We start from the raw sequence: 14,527 nt of genomic DNA on the forward strand, positions 1-14,527 counted from the left end.
GCCAAGGGTCTATGTATTTGTAATTTTAATACGTAGTGCCAAATTTCCCTCCAAAGAGGCTCTCCTATTTCTATTCCCACCAGCAATGTATGTGCATGCATGTTTTCCCGAAGCCTCACCTACAGAGTGTTTTAATAAATTTTAGCATTTTTGTCAATTTGTCAGGGGAAAAATGTTATCTCATGTTAACTTTCATTCGAAATGCTTTTATCATCTCTGAGGTTGAATATCTTCTCATGTTTAAGAGCCGTTTCTATTTCCTTCTCCTTGAGCTGTCTGTCATGTTATTTGTCCATTTTTCGATTACCTATTGATCTTATCAGTTTTTAACCTTTATATTGCTTGATTCATTCATTAAATATTTGAGTGTCTACCATGTGCTAAAGCATTGTTCTGGGTATTGAGCATACATTAGTGAACAATGAACAAAATAGACAAAAATCTCTGCCCTTATGAGCTTATTCTAGCCCAAGGGCAGTCTGCGACACCTGTTAAACTGTAGGAGCCCAGCTGCCTGTGGAGGAGTGAGGGTGCAGATCACGTTGCATCTAACACACTGCTTCCTTGAAGTCCCTGTCCCCTCAACTCCCAGGGAGCACCTCCCAGTCTACCAGGAAGCAAATGCAGAGTACAGCTCAACTCAAGCTGGAGACTGCTGGTATCATCTTTATCTGTTCTTATCAGAACGATTTTGGTAATTCATTGTGAACAGTATTATTAATGGGTCAGTTTTTTTTAAAAAACAGGAAACCAGCATCCTTTAATATACAGGCTTTTTTTCCTGAGAGGAAAAAAAAGTACTTTGAGTAGGATCCTTTCTTATGGGAGAATTGTTTCTTTGGACTCTGTCACTGTTTGCCTCTTTCCTACAAAGCTATCTAGTTTTTTTCTAAAAAAATGAACCAGTATGGGGATAAGATCCAGGCAACATGTAACGTCTTTCCTCTGATCTAAAACTTAATGTCTGCAGAACTGATTTTGGGTATGAATCTTGCTCCTGGGTTCCTAGCTGAGAGCTGTAGTGCGTGATTGTGATTAAAGTGACAGCTTTATTTATAGATGTAGCTCTACTTTGCCTAACTGATTTTTAGCCTTATTCCACAGAAAATACCGTTAACTTTTCAGAGAAAAAGAAGCTAACCAATATATATTATTGCAGAATAAAAAAGGGCCTTTTAAATTTTACTGACTATGAAATCAGTTTCAGTGTTTAAAAAACTTGTTAGAAAATACCAAAAAAGAAAATATATATTAAAAAAAAAAAAACCCAGTTCTTCTGCCCAGATTCAGTAACTGTTAACGTTTTGGTGAATTTCTTTAGACGATCAGAAACACTGATTGAACACCTTCTCTGCCCACTCACTGCCAGGAACAAAACAGAGCCAGACAGAGGTGGGTCTTGTTCTTTGAGTTTTACAGGCCAGCCTGGAAGAGGGCCGTGAGATTGCAGGGTGCATGTGCTGGCAGAGGGGAACGCCTAACCTGTGGGGCTCTGAGAAGTCCTCCCAGAGGAAGTGACTTAACTGGGACCTGAGGGTTGAGTGAAGCTTTAGTTTGGGTAGGAAAGGTGGAGAGAGAATACCACGTGCAAAGGTGAAAGCATGAGGTGAGATCTTGGTGTTCTAAGAAGTGAGGAAAGCCCCAGAGTGGAGACGACAAGCTGTTGAAGGGCCACAAGCTTTGGGATTTCATAGAGCTCTTGGATCCAGTTTCCCAGAAGCAGACCTTGAGAGGACTATTCCTCTACCAAAGATTTGTTAAGAAAGTGCTCCTGGAGAAACTGGTAAGGAGTGGGGAAGATAAGGGAGTGGGGAAAGCACTGTAGGGAAGGGAAGAAGTCAGGCCAGGATGCAAAGCCCTGTGACATCCCAGTCAGCCTGGAGGCACAGTTGCCCGGGAGCTGGGCTCTGATGCTCCTGCCTGTCTGTCTTGGGCTGTGGGCTGGGGGAGTGGGAAGGGGGGATGGAAGTCTTCCAGGCACATGCCACTCTCAGGATGAAGCGGCTCTGGGAGCCTATGTAGTTCTCTGTAGAAGGCTGCAGGTGGGAGCCCTTAGGAGCAAGCCCACACATCTGGGACATGGGCACCAGACCTACCAGGAGATCTAAGCAGAGCACAGGTAGAGAAAGTCAACTCCAATAAACTGGTAAACATAACGCTATTGATAATAAAAGAGAACTGATTTAGGGTTGTCAGATTATTTACTTTGCTACCAACATCATTTTTCATCACTATCATTTCATAAAAGAAACCCCAGTTTATACTGAGAAATTAGCATGCTCAGAATCTCGAATAAAGAGTGGTTGGCAACTTACGTGTATATGTGTGCATATCTTTATATATACCAGTGTATTCTTTATTTTTCGCATTTAATCATGGAAAGCTCTATCACACACTGTGGTTTAGGAACCACTGGACTGTACTGCCTATTACTTTAATTAATTGCATACGGTTTTATTTCTCCCTTAGGAGTTAGCAAATAAGGGAGTGTGTTGGAGTAGCTCAGGAATTTATGGGAAATGAACTTGTCCCAGAACATTTAAAATTTAAAAGCAGTCTTTCTCCATTTTGTCTGATTGCATTTCTTTGTTCAGTGAGTGAGGTAGGAAAGTTACAGGTAGTTCTGTAAGATCTCAAAGTCTTCTGACTTCGAGCCTAGTGCTCTACTAAGAGAAAAGAAAAAAGGTAGTATAGAGTGTCCTGGTTCTGAGTATAAGATCTTAATAGATGCTTGTGTAAGAGTCAGAAAAAAGCCTAGTGCAGGGTTACACATTGGAAGAGAGACAGGGAAAAGAGGAGGAAGAGAATGACAAATTCAGGTCATATTAAGGAAGCCTACTGGAATGAAGCTATTTGGGGATAAAATTTAGTGGTGTGGATTTTTTTTTTTTTTGAGTGTTGAAAGCATTTTCACTACATAATATTGAAGTTAAGAAAGCAGGGAGAAAGAACGTGGCCGTCACAGAAAGAATTTGTTGCCAAAGGAAGTTGCTTAAGCAATGATTTCCTGAATTGGTCATAGTCTGGTCCCCTTGACTTTGTGAGTCAAGAAGCATGACTTTGTCATTTAAGTCAGAAATGATCAGACCCTTTATCGGTTAGTTCTTTTTAAAGCAGATGCCACTTTGTTAGTTACAATCAGGGACAGGCTGGGAAGCAGGGAGTGAGTAGGTATACCTATTAGAGTACTTTAATTTTATTCTAGTTTGTTTTCCTATTCTATCCCTTCACTTTCAGCAGGTAAAATGGAACAGTGTTGGCAAGAGAACTTTCTTTTTGCTGGTTACTAGATGTGCTTACTAACCAGGAGGAATTTTGTTTATAGGGAAGCTCTCTGCATCCATGTGCCTGGCTTCCAACCTGAATATGTTAGAAAACTTGCTTTCTCCGGTTTCCGTTGATGAACGTCTCTCTTCCTCTCTTGTCTACCTGCTGCTTCCTGGGAGCCCTAGAGAGACGTTCTCAGTGAGTAACAACAGGTCAACAGTTACAGAGACAGAGTGCTTTGTGTCCAAGCACGGGACATATAGTAGGCATTCAGAGCAATCAACAGAAGGAGAAATAAGTGGGCTGGTAAAGAGAATGCTGGTTACCAACCCAGAATTAAGGGCTCCAAGTGCAGACAAAGCGCAGCCTGATAGGGATTCCATGCTGAATTTTGCACATGATACTACTGTAGATTTAAAATACTTACAAAGGACATTAGTGTTTGTCAGATTTGTCCAGTAGATGAATACAGTGTGTGGGCATATATAGTCAGCACATAAATGTGCAGGCTACAAAGGCCATGACTTAAAGCAGTTTAATCTCATCAACACTGTTCTGGGTCTAGAGGATTAAGAGTCAGGGCTATCTCATGGAAAATTGTGTGTGTGTGTGTGTACACACATGCATGCACATGTGCATTTGCTTGTATTTGCTTATTTTCACTGACTAGTTTTTTAAATTCTGGCATTAATTTTCTAAAATAAAAAGATTGGCATAGGAAATATAGCCATTATTTTATAATAAATTTAAGCGGAATATAATCTGTAAAAATATTGAATCACTATGTTGCACACCCAAAACTATTATAATATTGTAAATCAACCATACTATAATTTTAAAAAAAGATATTGGCATATTCTCTTGTTGGGTAATGTAGATATCTTTCTCTTTCTAACTTTAAAATAATATATTCTAGTTCTATTAGAATTTTAAACAAAATCACCTTAATACAGATGATACCCCCAAATCAATTTGTATTGGTCTCAGAGTTAATGTTAATTTAATTCACTGACCTATAAACTAATTTTTCCATCTTTTTACCACTTTTCTTTATTACTTCTTAGGTTATCAAGAAAAATCAAAATAAAATATAAATAAACTAATGATACTTGAATTTTTTTATGTTTAGACATTTAAAAATATTTCTAATAACTGATAAGGTTTGATATTTTTCAACTTTAAGAATGCTATCATATTTAAACTTATGATATATGTATAACTAAATATATAATGTTTATGCTATATAAAGTCAGAAGCAAAAATGATGCTAACATAGCATTAAACTTTTAAACATGCTAGAAATGTTAAGGAAGTCATTTTAAAGCATCATCTTAACCTTGTCCATTCTGCAAGGTAGAGAGAGAGAGAGAGAGAGGACTTTAATAGATTAATACATTATTACAATAGAGTATTTGTGCTCTAATCAGTGCTTGTTTTTAAGCTTGTTTTATTTATAATTTTATAATGTAATTTGCATTATAATGCAAGTCAGGCTATACATAAAGAACATGTTTTGTCTGTATCTTTATTTATTGCAAAGAACCTGGCAGAGGTGATTTCTATATTACATTTTCAGTGTTTCTGTTAAGGCTCATAAAAACTTCTCATTGAAGCTAAACAACAAAATAGGCTGGTTTAGTCTACATGTGTTGTGAACCAGTACAGGCAGTTATTTCACAGGGTCCTGAGTGGTCCTTGTTTCTTGGACATGAGACATTCCTCCAACATCATCTCGTGTCATTTTCCAGCAGCAACAAAAGGATGAGTAAAACCAAAATTTGAATTTTCTCATACCTTCCACCATTTACCCCAGGATTCTTGGAAATGTACTGTCCAAAATTAGGAATGCCTTTTCCCACGAACATGGTTTTAAATGTTTCATACTTCTATTCCTGTATAGCTAGCTCTGTTTAACTGTGTGGATTTTCAGTAGAGTGTTCAAATCAATTCCATTGTTGGAAACCCTAAAGGTTTTTGCATTTAGGCTTTGGGGGCACTTCTTAGGTCTAGGCTGGCATTCCAAATTTGCTTTTCTGCCTTGTCACAGAAAGTGAGAAGATGCCCAGCTAGCTTTCCTTTCCTCCTTAAATCTGCCACAACCTGCTCTGTTCCTTAGAACTCTTCCCCTGCCTCCCAAGATTGGATATAGAGAGGGACCAGTCTCTCCATTCCTACTTTCAGGTTGTCTCTGAATACAAATACTCACAGGTTCTTTATATGTTTGATGGGTTTTATTCCTAGTTTTCAGGAGAGAAGTAGCAAATCTAACAAATATGGGGTGATTATAGGGTTCTGTTAACTGCAAAAGTCCTACTGTTACAGTTAGTGATATGTTTACTGGAATCCCATTGAGTTTCTGCCTTATGCTTTTATTCCTAAAGGTAGAAATGACCAAACTTCCCTTCTCCCAAGAGTGGTGCTATATGCCTTTCTTGCTCCCATCTTGGCCTAAAGACCATTATGGTACTTGTATGTCGATGACTGCTATAGTCTCAGCTCAGATTTCTCCCCTGAGTTTCATACTCTTTTGTCTATTTCAGTTCCCTAAATGCCTTGCTGTAATCAGTTTTTACCTGGATCTCAATAGGCCATTGGCTTATCAAGAAAAAGAGGGAGAGGACTCAAATCAATAAAATTAGAAATGAAAACGAAGAAGTTACAACGGACACTGCAGAAATACAAAGCATCATAAGAGACTACTACAAGCAACTCTATGCCAATCAAATGGACAACCTGGAAGAAATGGACAAATTCTTAGGTAAAACCTTCCAAGACTGAACTAGGAAGAAATAGAAAATATGAACAGACCAATTACAAGTAATGAAATTGAAACTGTGATTAAAAATATTACAACAAACAAAAGATCAGGACCAAATGGCTTCACAGGTGAATTCTATCAAACATTTAGAGAAGAGCTAACACCCATCCTTCTCAAACTCTTCCAAAATATAGCAGAGGGAGGAACATTCCCAAACTCATTCTACGAGGCCACCATCACCCTGATACCAAAACCAGACAAAGATACTACAAAAAAAGAAAATTACAGACCAATATCACTGATGAATATAGATGCAAAAATTCTCAACAAAATACTAGCAAACAAAATCCAACAATACATTAAAAGGATCATGCACCATGATCAAGTGGGATTTATCCCAGCGATGCAAGGATTCTTCAATATACGCAAATCAGTCAATGTGATACACAATATTAACAAATTGAAGTATAAAAAACATATGATCATCTCAATAGATGCAGAAAAAGCTTTTGACAAAATTCAATACCCATTTATGATAAAAACTCTCCAGAAAATGGGCACAGAGGGAACCTACCTCAACATAATGAAGGCCATATACGACAAACCCACAGCAAACATCATTCTCAATGGTGAAAAACTGAAAGCATTTCCTCTAAGATCAGGAACAAGACAAGGATGTCCACTCTCGCCACTGTGATTCAACATAGTTTGGGAAGTCCTAGCCACGGCAGTCAGAGAAGAAAAAGAAAGAATAGGAATACAAATTGGAAAACAAGAAGTAAAACTGTCACTGTTTGCAGATGACATGATACTATACACAGATAATCCTAAAGATGCCGCCAGAAAACTACTAGAGCTAATCGATGAATTTGGTAAAGTAGCAGGATACAAAATTAATGCACAGAAATCTCTTGCATTCCTATACACCAACAATGAAAGATCAGAAAGAGAAATTAAGGAAACAATCCCATTCACCATTGCAATGAAAAGAATAAAATACCTAGGAATAAACCTACCTAAGGAGGTAGAAGACCTGTACTCAGAAAACTATAAGACACTGATGAAAGAAATCAAAGATGACACAAACAGATGGAGAGATATACCTTGTTCTTGGATTGGAAGAATCAGTATTGTGAAAATGACTATACTACCCAAAGCAATCTACAGTTTCAGTGCGATCCCTATCAAATTACCAATGGCATTTTTTTACAGAACTAGAACAAAAAATCTTAAAATTTGTATGGAGACACAAAAGACAATGAATAGCCAAAGCAGTCTTGAGGGAAAAAAACGGAGCTGGAGGAATCAGACTCCCTGACTTCAGCTACAGTAATCAAGACAATATGGTACTGGCACAAAAACAGAAATATAGATCAATGGAACAGGATAGAAAGCCCAGAGATAAACCCACACAGCTATGGTCAACTAATCTATGACAAAGGAGGCAAGGATATACAATGGAGAAAAGACAGCCTCTTCAGTAAGTGGTGCTGGGAAAACTGGACACCTACATGTAAAAGAATGAAATTAGAATGCTCCCTAACACCATACACAAAAATAAACTCAAAATGGATTAAAGACCTGAATGTAAGACCGGATACTATACAACTCTTAGAGGAAAACATAGGAAGAACACTCTTTGACATAAATCACAGCAAGATCTTTTTTGATCCACCTCCTAGAGTAATGGAAATAAAAACAAAAATAAACAAATGGGACCTAATGAAACTTAAAAGCTTTTGCAAAGCAAAGGAAACTACAAACAAGACGAAAAGACAACCCTCAGAATGGGAGAAAATATTTGCAAACGAATCAACAGACAAAGGATTAATCTCCAAAATATATAAGCAGCTCACGCAGCTCAATATTAAAAAAACAAACAACCCAATCCAAAAATGGGCAGAAGACCTAAATAGACATTTCTCCAAAGAAGACGTACAGATGGCCAAGAAGCATATGAAAAGCTACTCAACATCATTAATTATTAGAGAAATGCAAATCAAAACTACCATGAGGTATCACCTCACACCAGTTAGTATGGGCATCATCAGAAAATCTCCAAACAACAAATGCTGGAGAGGGTGTGGAGAAAAGGGAACCCTCTTGCACTGTTGGTGGGAATGTAAATTGAAACAGCCACTGTGGAGAACAGTATGGCAGTTCCTTAAAAAACTAAAAACAGAATTACCATATGACCCAGCAATCCCACTACTGGGCATATACCCAGAGAAAACCATAATTCAAAAAAACCCATACACCCCAATGTTCATTGCAGCACTGTTTACAATAGCCAGGTCCTGGAAGCAACCTAAATGCCCATCGACAGATGAACGGATAAAGAAGATGTGGTGCATGTATACAGCGGAATATTACTCAGCCATAAAAAGGAATGAAATTCGGTCATTTGTAGAGACGTGGATGGACCTAGAGACTGTCCTACAGAGTGAAGTTAGAAAGAGAAAAACAAGTGTATATTAACGCATATATGTGGAATCTAGAAAAATGGTACAGATGAACCGGTTTGCAAGGCAGAAATAGAGACACAGATGTAGAGAACAAACATATGGACACCAAGGGGGGAAAGCGGGGGGTGGGGTGGTGGTGGTGGGATGAACTGGGATATTGGGATTGACATATATACACTAATATGTATAAAGTAGATAACTAATAAGAACCTGCTGTATAAAAAAAAATAAAATTCATAAAAAGTAAATAGGCCATTGGGGCAAGGAAATGAACTGACAATATTTTGGAGGGGAAAAAAATTGATATGATTAATAAGCATATGAAAACATTTTAAGTGTTAGTAGTCAGTGAATTATAAATTATGTCACAGAGACCTGGGTCACTGTGAAATTAGAGCTTATTTTTAAAAATAAAGAGTGCTTTCAGTGGTCATTCTTATATACTGTTGGCATAAGCTTCTTTGAAAGCAGTTTGTAGTATGTATTGGGAGACTTAAAAATGTTCTTAATCTTTGACATAAAATCTTTATGTAAAAGTTCTGCTAGCTAAAGTAAATAAATAGAAATAGAAGTATTTATTGAAGTATTTTTGTTTGTGTTTTTAATTTTCTCTGATATATTAGAAAACAATATTAGAGAAATGGTTATTTATGCCATATATTTGAGAATATTGTATATCTAATGATGCTATGTTATGAAGAATCTTTAAATAATTTTGGAAAATAATTTTTTAAGAAGACCTATAGAAAGACATGGAATATGAGTTAGGCCTTGAAGAAAAGATGGGCAGATAATTGTAGGTTAGGCATTTCATTGGGAGAGGAAGACAACATGAGCAAACACCTTCGTGTGGAAATAAGTTTATTATCTGGAAAGTAATGATTAACCTGGCTGAAAAGTAGAAGTTCATTTTGAAGGAATAGGAGAAAATGTTATTCACCTGTTATGTGTTAGCTACTTGCTAGGTACTGAGGATACAAGGATGACTAAAAGATGACAATAATGGAAATTTAGGAGAAGGGCATATATGAGACAATTTCATGAAAACTCTGATAAAATTTAATGACTGGATAAAAGAAAATCAGAGAAAATGATAGTTTTGGGACTTTCCTGGTGGTCCAGTGGTTAAGACTCCACACGCTTCCAACGCAGGGGACGCGGGTTTGATCCCTGGTGGGGGGATCTAAGATTCCACATGCCGTGTACTGTGGCCAAAGAAAAATATAATGAAAGTTTTGAATTTGTATGGCACCAGTAACAGAAACAGAAAAGGGGACCTTCGTGAGGCATGGTGAGAAGTTTAGTTTCCACAGTTGGTTTAGGGCATGCACAGAGGTGTGCTTTAATACTTCGTGTTTACTTTATCTGTAAAACTGAATGTTGTTCATGTACCTCTGACTACCTATTCCAGTTTTTAACTTAACCAAAGTGAAATCTGCCAAAAAGGACTTTCTAGGGAGTTGTAAAAATAATTTAAGTAGTAAAAATATTTTAAGTAATAAGGTCTATGGCATTTAGGTTTTAAATTTTTTTCATGTCCTGGAAACAATTCTTGGTTTGATCCTATCCACCTTGTTTAATGCTTTTGCTTCACACTGTAATGTATTGGGCTGGGCCCCTAACATTAAGGTAACAATAAATCTCATTCCAAACTGTATTATAGGGAAGTTTCTTTCTTTGGCAGATGGGAGATTCTTTGGTCAGAGAAACCTACGAAGGTGAATGCTTCCCAGGCTCGCCAGTTTAAACCTTGTATTAAGCAGATAAATTTTCCCACAAATCTTATACGGCTGGAAGTAAATAGTTCTCTTCTGGATTATTACACTGAATTAGATGCAGTTGTATTACATGGTACAAAGGACAAGCCAGTGCTTTCTCTCAAGACTTCACTTATTGACATGAATGATCTAGAAGATGACTATGAAGAAAAGAATGGATGTGGAATGGACAATCTGAACAAAAAGTGTAGCAGTATTGCCCTCAGGGAAGGGACAAGTAATGGATATTTTGATAAACTACCTTATGAGGTAAGCCAAAGATATTCAGTAGCAATATTGGACATACTATCATTTTAAAATGTTTAGATGTTAATGTTTATTTTGCTAGATGTCAGAGAAATCGGAGCATTAGCAAGGTATACATAATCTGATGTATTGTGTATTTTGATTTTGGAAAGACTAGACAAAATTGTGTTCAGTAACTTCACCACCTTTGTTTTGGATTGACTTTAGTGATTCTGAATAAACTAGTAAATATATGTTATTTTATCACTGATTAACAATAACCAAAATACATAAAGCAATGATAAATTACACTCCACTTTAATTCATAATTACACAGTGTTAATATGGGCAATATGTGCTTAACTTGATACCGGTTATGTTAAAGATGATTTGCTATGAAAAATAAGAGTATTAATAAGACTGTGAGAGAAATGCTTATTCTGTTTAATAGTGCGCAGTTTCTCCAAGTGTCATATAATCTTCTATACTAACTCTATTCTGTATTCTAACTAGCTATGATTTTTGGTCTAGGCAGGTATAGAGTGCCTTTTACCTAAAGTCTTGTTTTCAGTGTGTCACTACAGGGGTGTTTCCAGGGTATATTTAGCACTCCTGGCTCACAGGCCTCAAATGCCATTAGCACACCCCCTGGGGTGGGAGTAGGGCCAGGCATTCCTTCCCCTGCTTAGAAGAGCTGTGTGTGGTTAAAAATAATATAATCAGATCTTTTAAAGAAAATTTTATAAACTTAAACTTTAACCAGTTCAACTATCCCCCTTCCACACTGGTGGGTATTTCAGGTTTCATTGTAATAATACAAGTAGCTTAACTTGCATGGAACAATAAGGTCGCCTCTTGAGTGCCTAACAGGAACTATAATGCCTGTTCAGCATTTCACAATTCAAATGCTATGGTACATCCTGTGAAGTAGCTAAAGTTGCCACATAAAGATGAATTTAAGGATCCAAGGTAACTCAGTCAGTAAGCCATGGAACCAGGATCCAACCCAGGCCTTCTAGGTCCAGTCTTGTGTTATGGAAGGAAGCTTCATAGGTGGACAAGACACCCTGGCCCTTAGAGGGAGGAGGGAGGGAGGAGGGAGGAGGAGCTGAGCTGGCAGAGAGGAGTGTGGGATGTTGACAGCGTTGTTCCCTGGGGCTTCAAGGAGGGTCTGTCCTGGCAGCAGTGGCAGCAGTTCATCTGGAGGAAGCTCACTTCCTTGATTCTTACCCATTTCCTAAAACTACAGTATAGAGATTTAAATTCAGCAAATGTATTTTAAAGAGTTTGTTGAATTTTATCCAGACCTGGTAAAATGCTTAACATATCACATTCAAATGAATAACGGGAACTTCAGGCAAAGCGAAGAGAGTGTCCAAAGGTGAGAAGAAGTGAAACTGTGTGACCTGTTTGGGAACTCCGTTATTTCACTGTGGCTGGAATAGGATTTGATAGCAGAAGCTGCAAGAGATGAACTTGGACACAGGCTCAGGGCTGCCTCGGTGCATCACTCCATAGGCCACCGTCCACACAGATGACAGTGGTTGGGACATCCCAGCCCTGGCAGCGCACAGCCCACCCTGCCACGTCGTAGAGGGCTCTGTGGGTTTTACCGAGAGGTTTGCATTTTCTCTCTTCAGCCAGTGGTCCTCAGGCTGCTGTGTCTCTCCTGTACGCAGCAGAATCAGTTGAGGGGAATCATAGAGACCTTAGATTTTATAAATCATTTACTTTCGGTAAAAAATTAGAACAAATCCAAGACTATACCTATAATAATTTCACACTCACTTTCTTGTGTTCTCTGAATTCTTCATATGCTTTTTTTAGTGGGAGAAAAAGATGTGGAATAATAGCTAGCATTCCAGAAATTATCCATAATATGCAGGCATTTAAAAAAAATTATTTATTTGAGCGGGGGTACTCTCCGTTGCGGTGCATGGGGTTCTCATTGCTGTGGCTTCTCTTGTTGTGGAGCACGGGCTCTAAGAGCATGGACTTCAGTAGCTGTGGCACGTGGGCTCAGTAGTTGTGCCTCGCGGGCTCTAGAGTGCAGGCTCAGTAGTTGTGGCGCACGGGCTTAGTTGCTCCGCGGCATGTGGGATCTTCCCGGACCAGGGCTCGAACCCGTGTCCCCTATGCAGGCATTTTTGCACATGCTTTGGCCCACAGTTAGAATAATTGCCCAGGTGTTTGGCCTCATGTAAAGTTTGTTTTTCATATGTGTCATGGTATGAAGAAGACTGTGAACCTTTTCTGTAGTCAGTAGGGAAACATTGAAAGTTTTATTCATTTTAAAAGAAAAATAACAAAATGAGATTTCCCTCTTAGTTTATTCTGTTGGTAAATGAAGAATAGACCAAAAGGAGGTCAGGGTGGGAAGCAGGGATACCAGTCGGGGAGCTACTGCAGAAATTTAGGCAAGAAGTTATGAAGCTCTGGCTACTGGAAAGTTTGGAAAGGAGGTAAGCTGGAGAAGTATTCCAGAGATGCAGAAGGTAGAAATCAAAGTAACTATTGAATGTGGACATGAAGCAGAACATCACAAGGACTTTCAGGCTTCTGGTTGAAATGACCTGGTGGATGGATATGCCATTAATCATAAGCCAGTGGGTGAAGGTGGAAGGATGCATTGACTTGGAGGTGCCTGTGATTCATCAAAGCCAACTTCTCTGATTGAGAAGTTGACAGTAGGCAGTTGCTATTTGAGTTTGAAACTCAGGAGGAAGGTCTGAGTTTACATTTGTGTGAGTCTTCTCAGAAGAGGAGAGGGCTACCATGGTAGATGAAACTGACCAGGAAAGCTCTGAGGGTGTGAATAAAGGGCCAAGAATAGAATTCTGGGATTACTAACATCTAAGAGTCCAGTAGAGGAAGACAAGTCAGAAAAGGCACTTGGGACAAGGATGAGATTGTCTTAAAAGCAACGATAGGAAGCTAAAGAGGTATAGAGAACATAAAATGGGTGTGGTTGGCCCCACCGCTGCAGAGAGCTCAGTGACAAGTGCCCACTGGTTTTGGTCATCAGGAGATCTCTGATAATCCTTTACCATTATCAGTTCAATGGAACTATGACCATAGGGTGAGAGATGAGAAAAACCTTACCATATCTGGTTACGGCATCAAGGAGGGGGGGAGAAGCAGAGACAAAAAGTGTTTGCTCTCTGAGCATAAGCAGAAAAATATTTCTGTTAATATACACCAATCATGGGCAAGACTGTCCACCAATAGTGAATAATACTTGGCATCCTAACACTCCACCCCTTCATGTCACACTCAATAAGGCATATCAAAATGAGGAAGAGTATGAAATTATTATAGATATTATTTGCTCTAATTTATCTTTTAAAAGGAGAAAAGACGAGTGGCAGAAGATGTAGCAGGGTGGGAAGGTTTCTGTTTGTGATGCAAGCTGGGAGAGATTTCAGTATGCTCTTATGCTGTAGGGAAGGAGCCAAAAAAAGAGTAAAAGCTTCCAGTACATGCAAGGAGTTTAATCAATACAACAGAATCACATAGATGAAACCGAGAGATAGAATCAGTCGTCCTGAAGGACATTAATTAGCCATGATGAAAGCAGTACAATGCATAAAGAGTTAATGCTGCAAAACACTGAATGATCTCACGGTGAGTAAAAAGAGAAACTCTTTTTTAAAAAGTTGCCCCAATTATAGGTAATCCAAGTTATTTAAAGGAGAAAAAAACCCCACATTTAAATATGTCAAGTGACATAATGTTTCCTTAATTGAAAATAATTGTATTATGAGTAGAGTGGGTTTTGAGGGCAGATCAGCTGTGTTTTGAGACATACAACATCCTACATACAACATCTTACTTTCAGCACGGTGTCAAATGGTGCTTTAGGCTAGGATACTCCCATATAAAAACATCTTTTGACAGGCACTAGATACTAGATGAGTAATAATTAATAGGTATTATCTTGTGGGCCTAAAACCTGTTATCTTTTGCTTAATCAGAATCCAAAGGTGCTTTTTCACATGCCAATGTCATGGTCTCCATAACTTCATTATTCTTTT

General features: G+C 38.3%; 1 protein-coding gene across 2 annotated transcripts in view; it reads left to right on the plus strand.

The window, feature by feature from the left end:
* FBXL4 (F-box and leucine rich repeat protein 4) overlaps nucleotides 1–14,527 on the plus strand; it is a 70,345-nt gene that overhangs the window by 18,173 nt on the left and 37,645 nt on the right. For both annotated transcript variants that reach the window (XM_068551536.1, XM_068551537.1), the window contains exon 4: nucleotides 10,175–10,517. In XM_068551536.1, the coding sequence (XP_068407637.1) occupies nucleotides 10,175–10,517 (343 nt within the window). The remainder of the gene's footprint in view (nucleotides 1–10,174; nucleotides 10,518–14,527) is intronic.

The sequence above is a fragment of the Eschrichtius robustus genome, chromosome 9, assembly GCF_028021215.1.
Source record: "Eschrichtius robustus isolate mEscRob2 chromosome 9, mEscRob2.pri, whole genome shotgun sequence".
NCBI lineage: Eukaryota > Metazoa > Chordata > Mammalia > Artiodactyla > Eschrichtiidae > Eschrichtius > Eschrichtius robustus.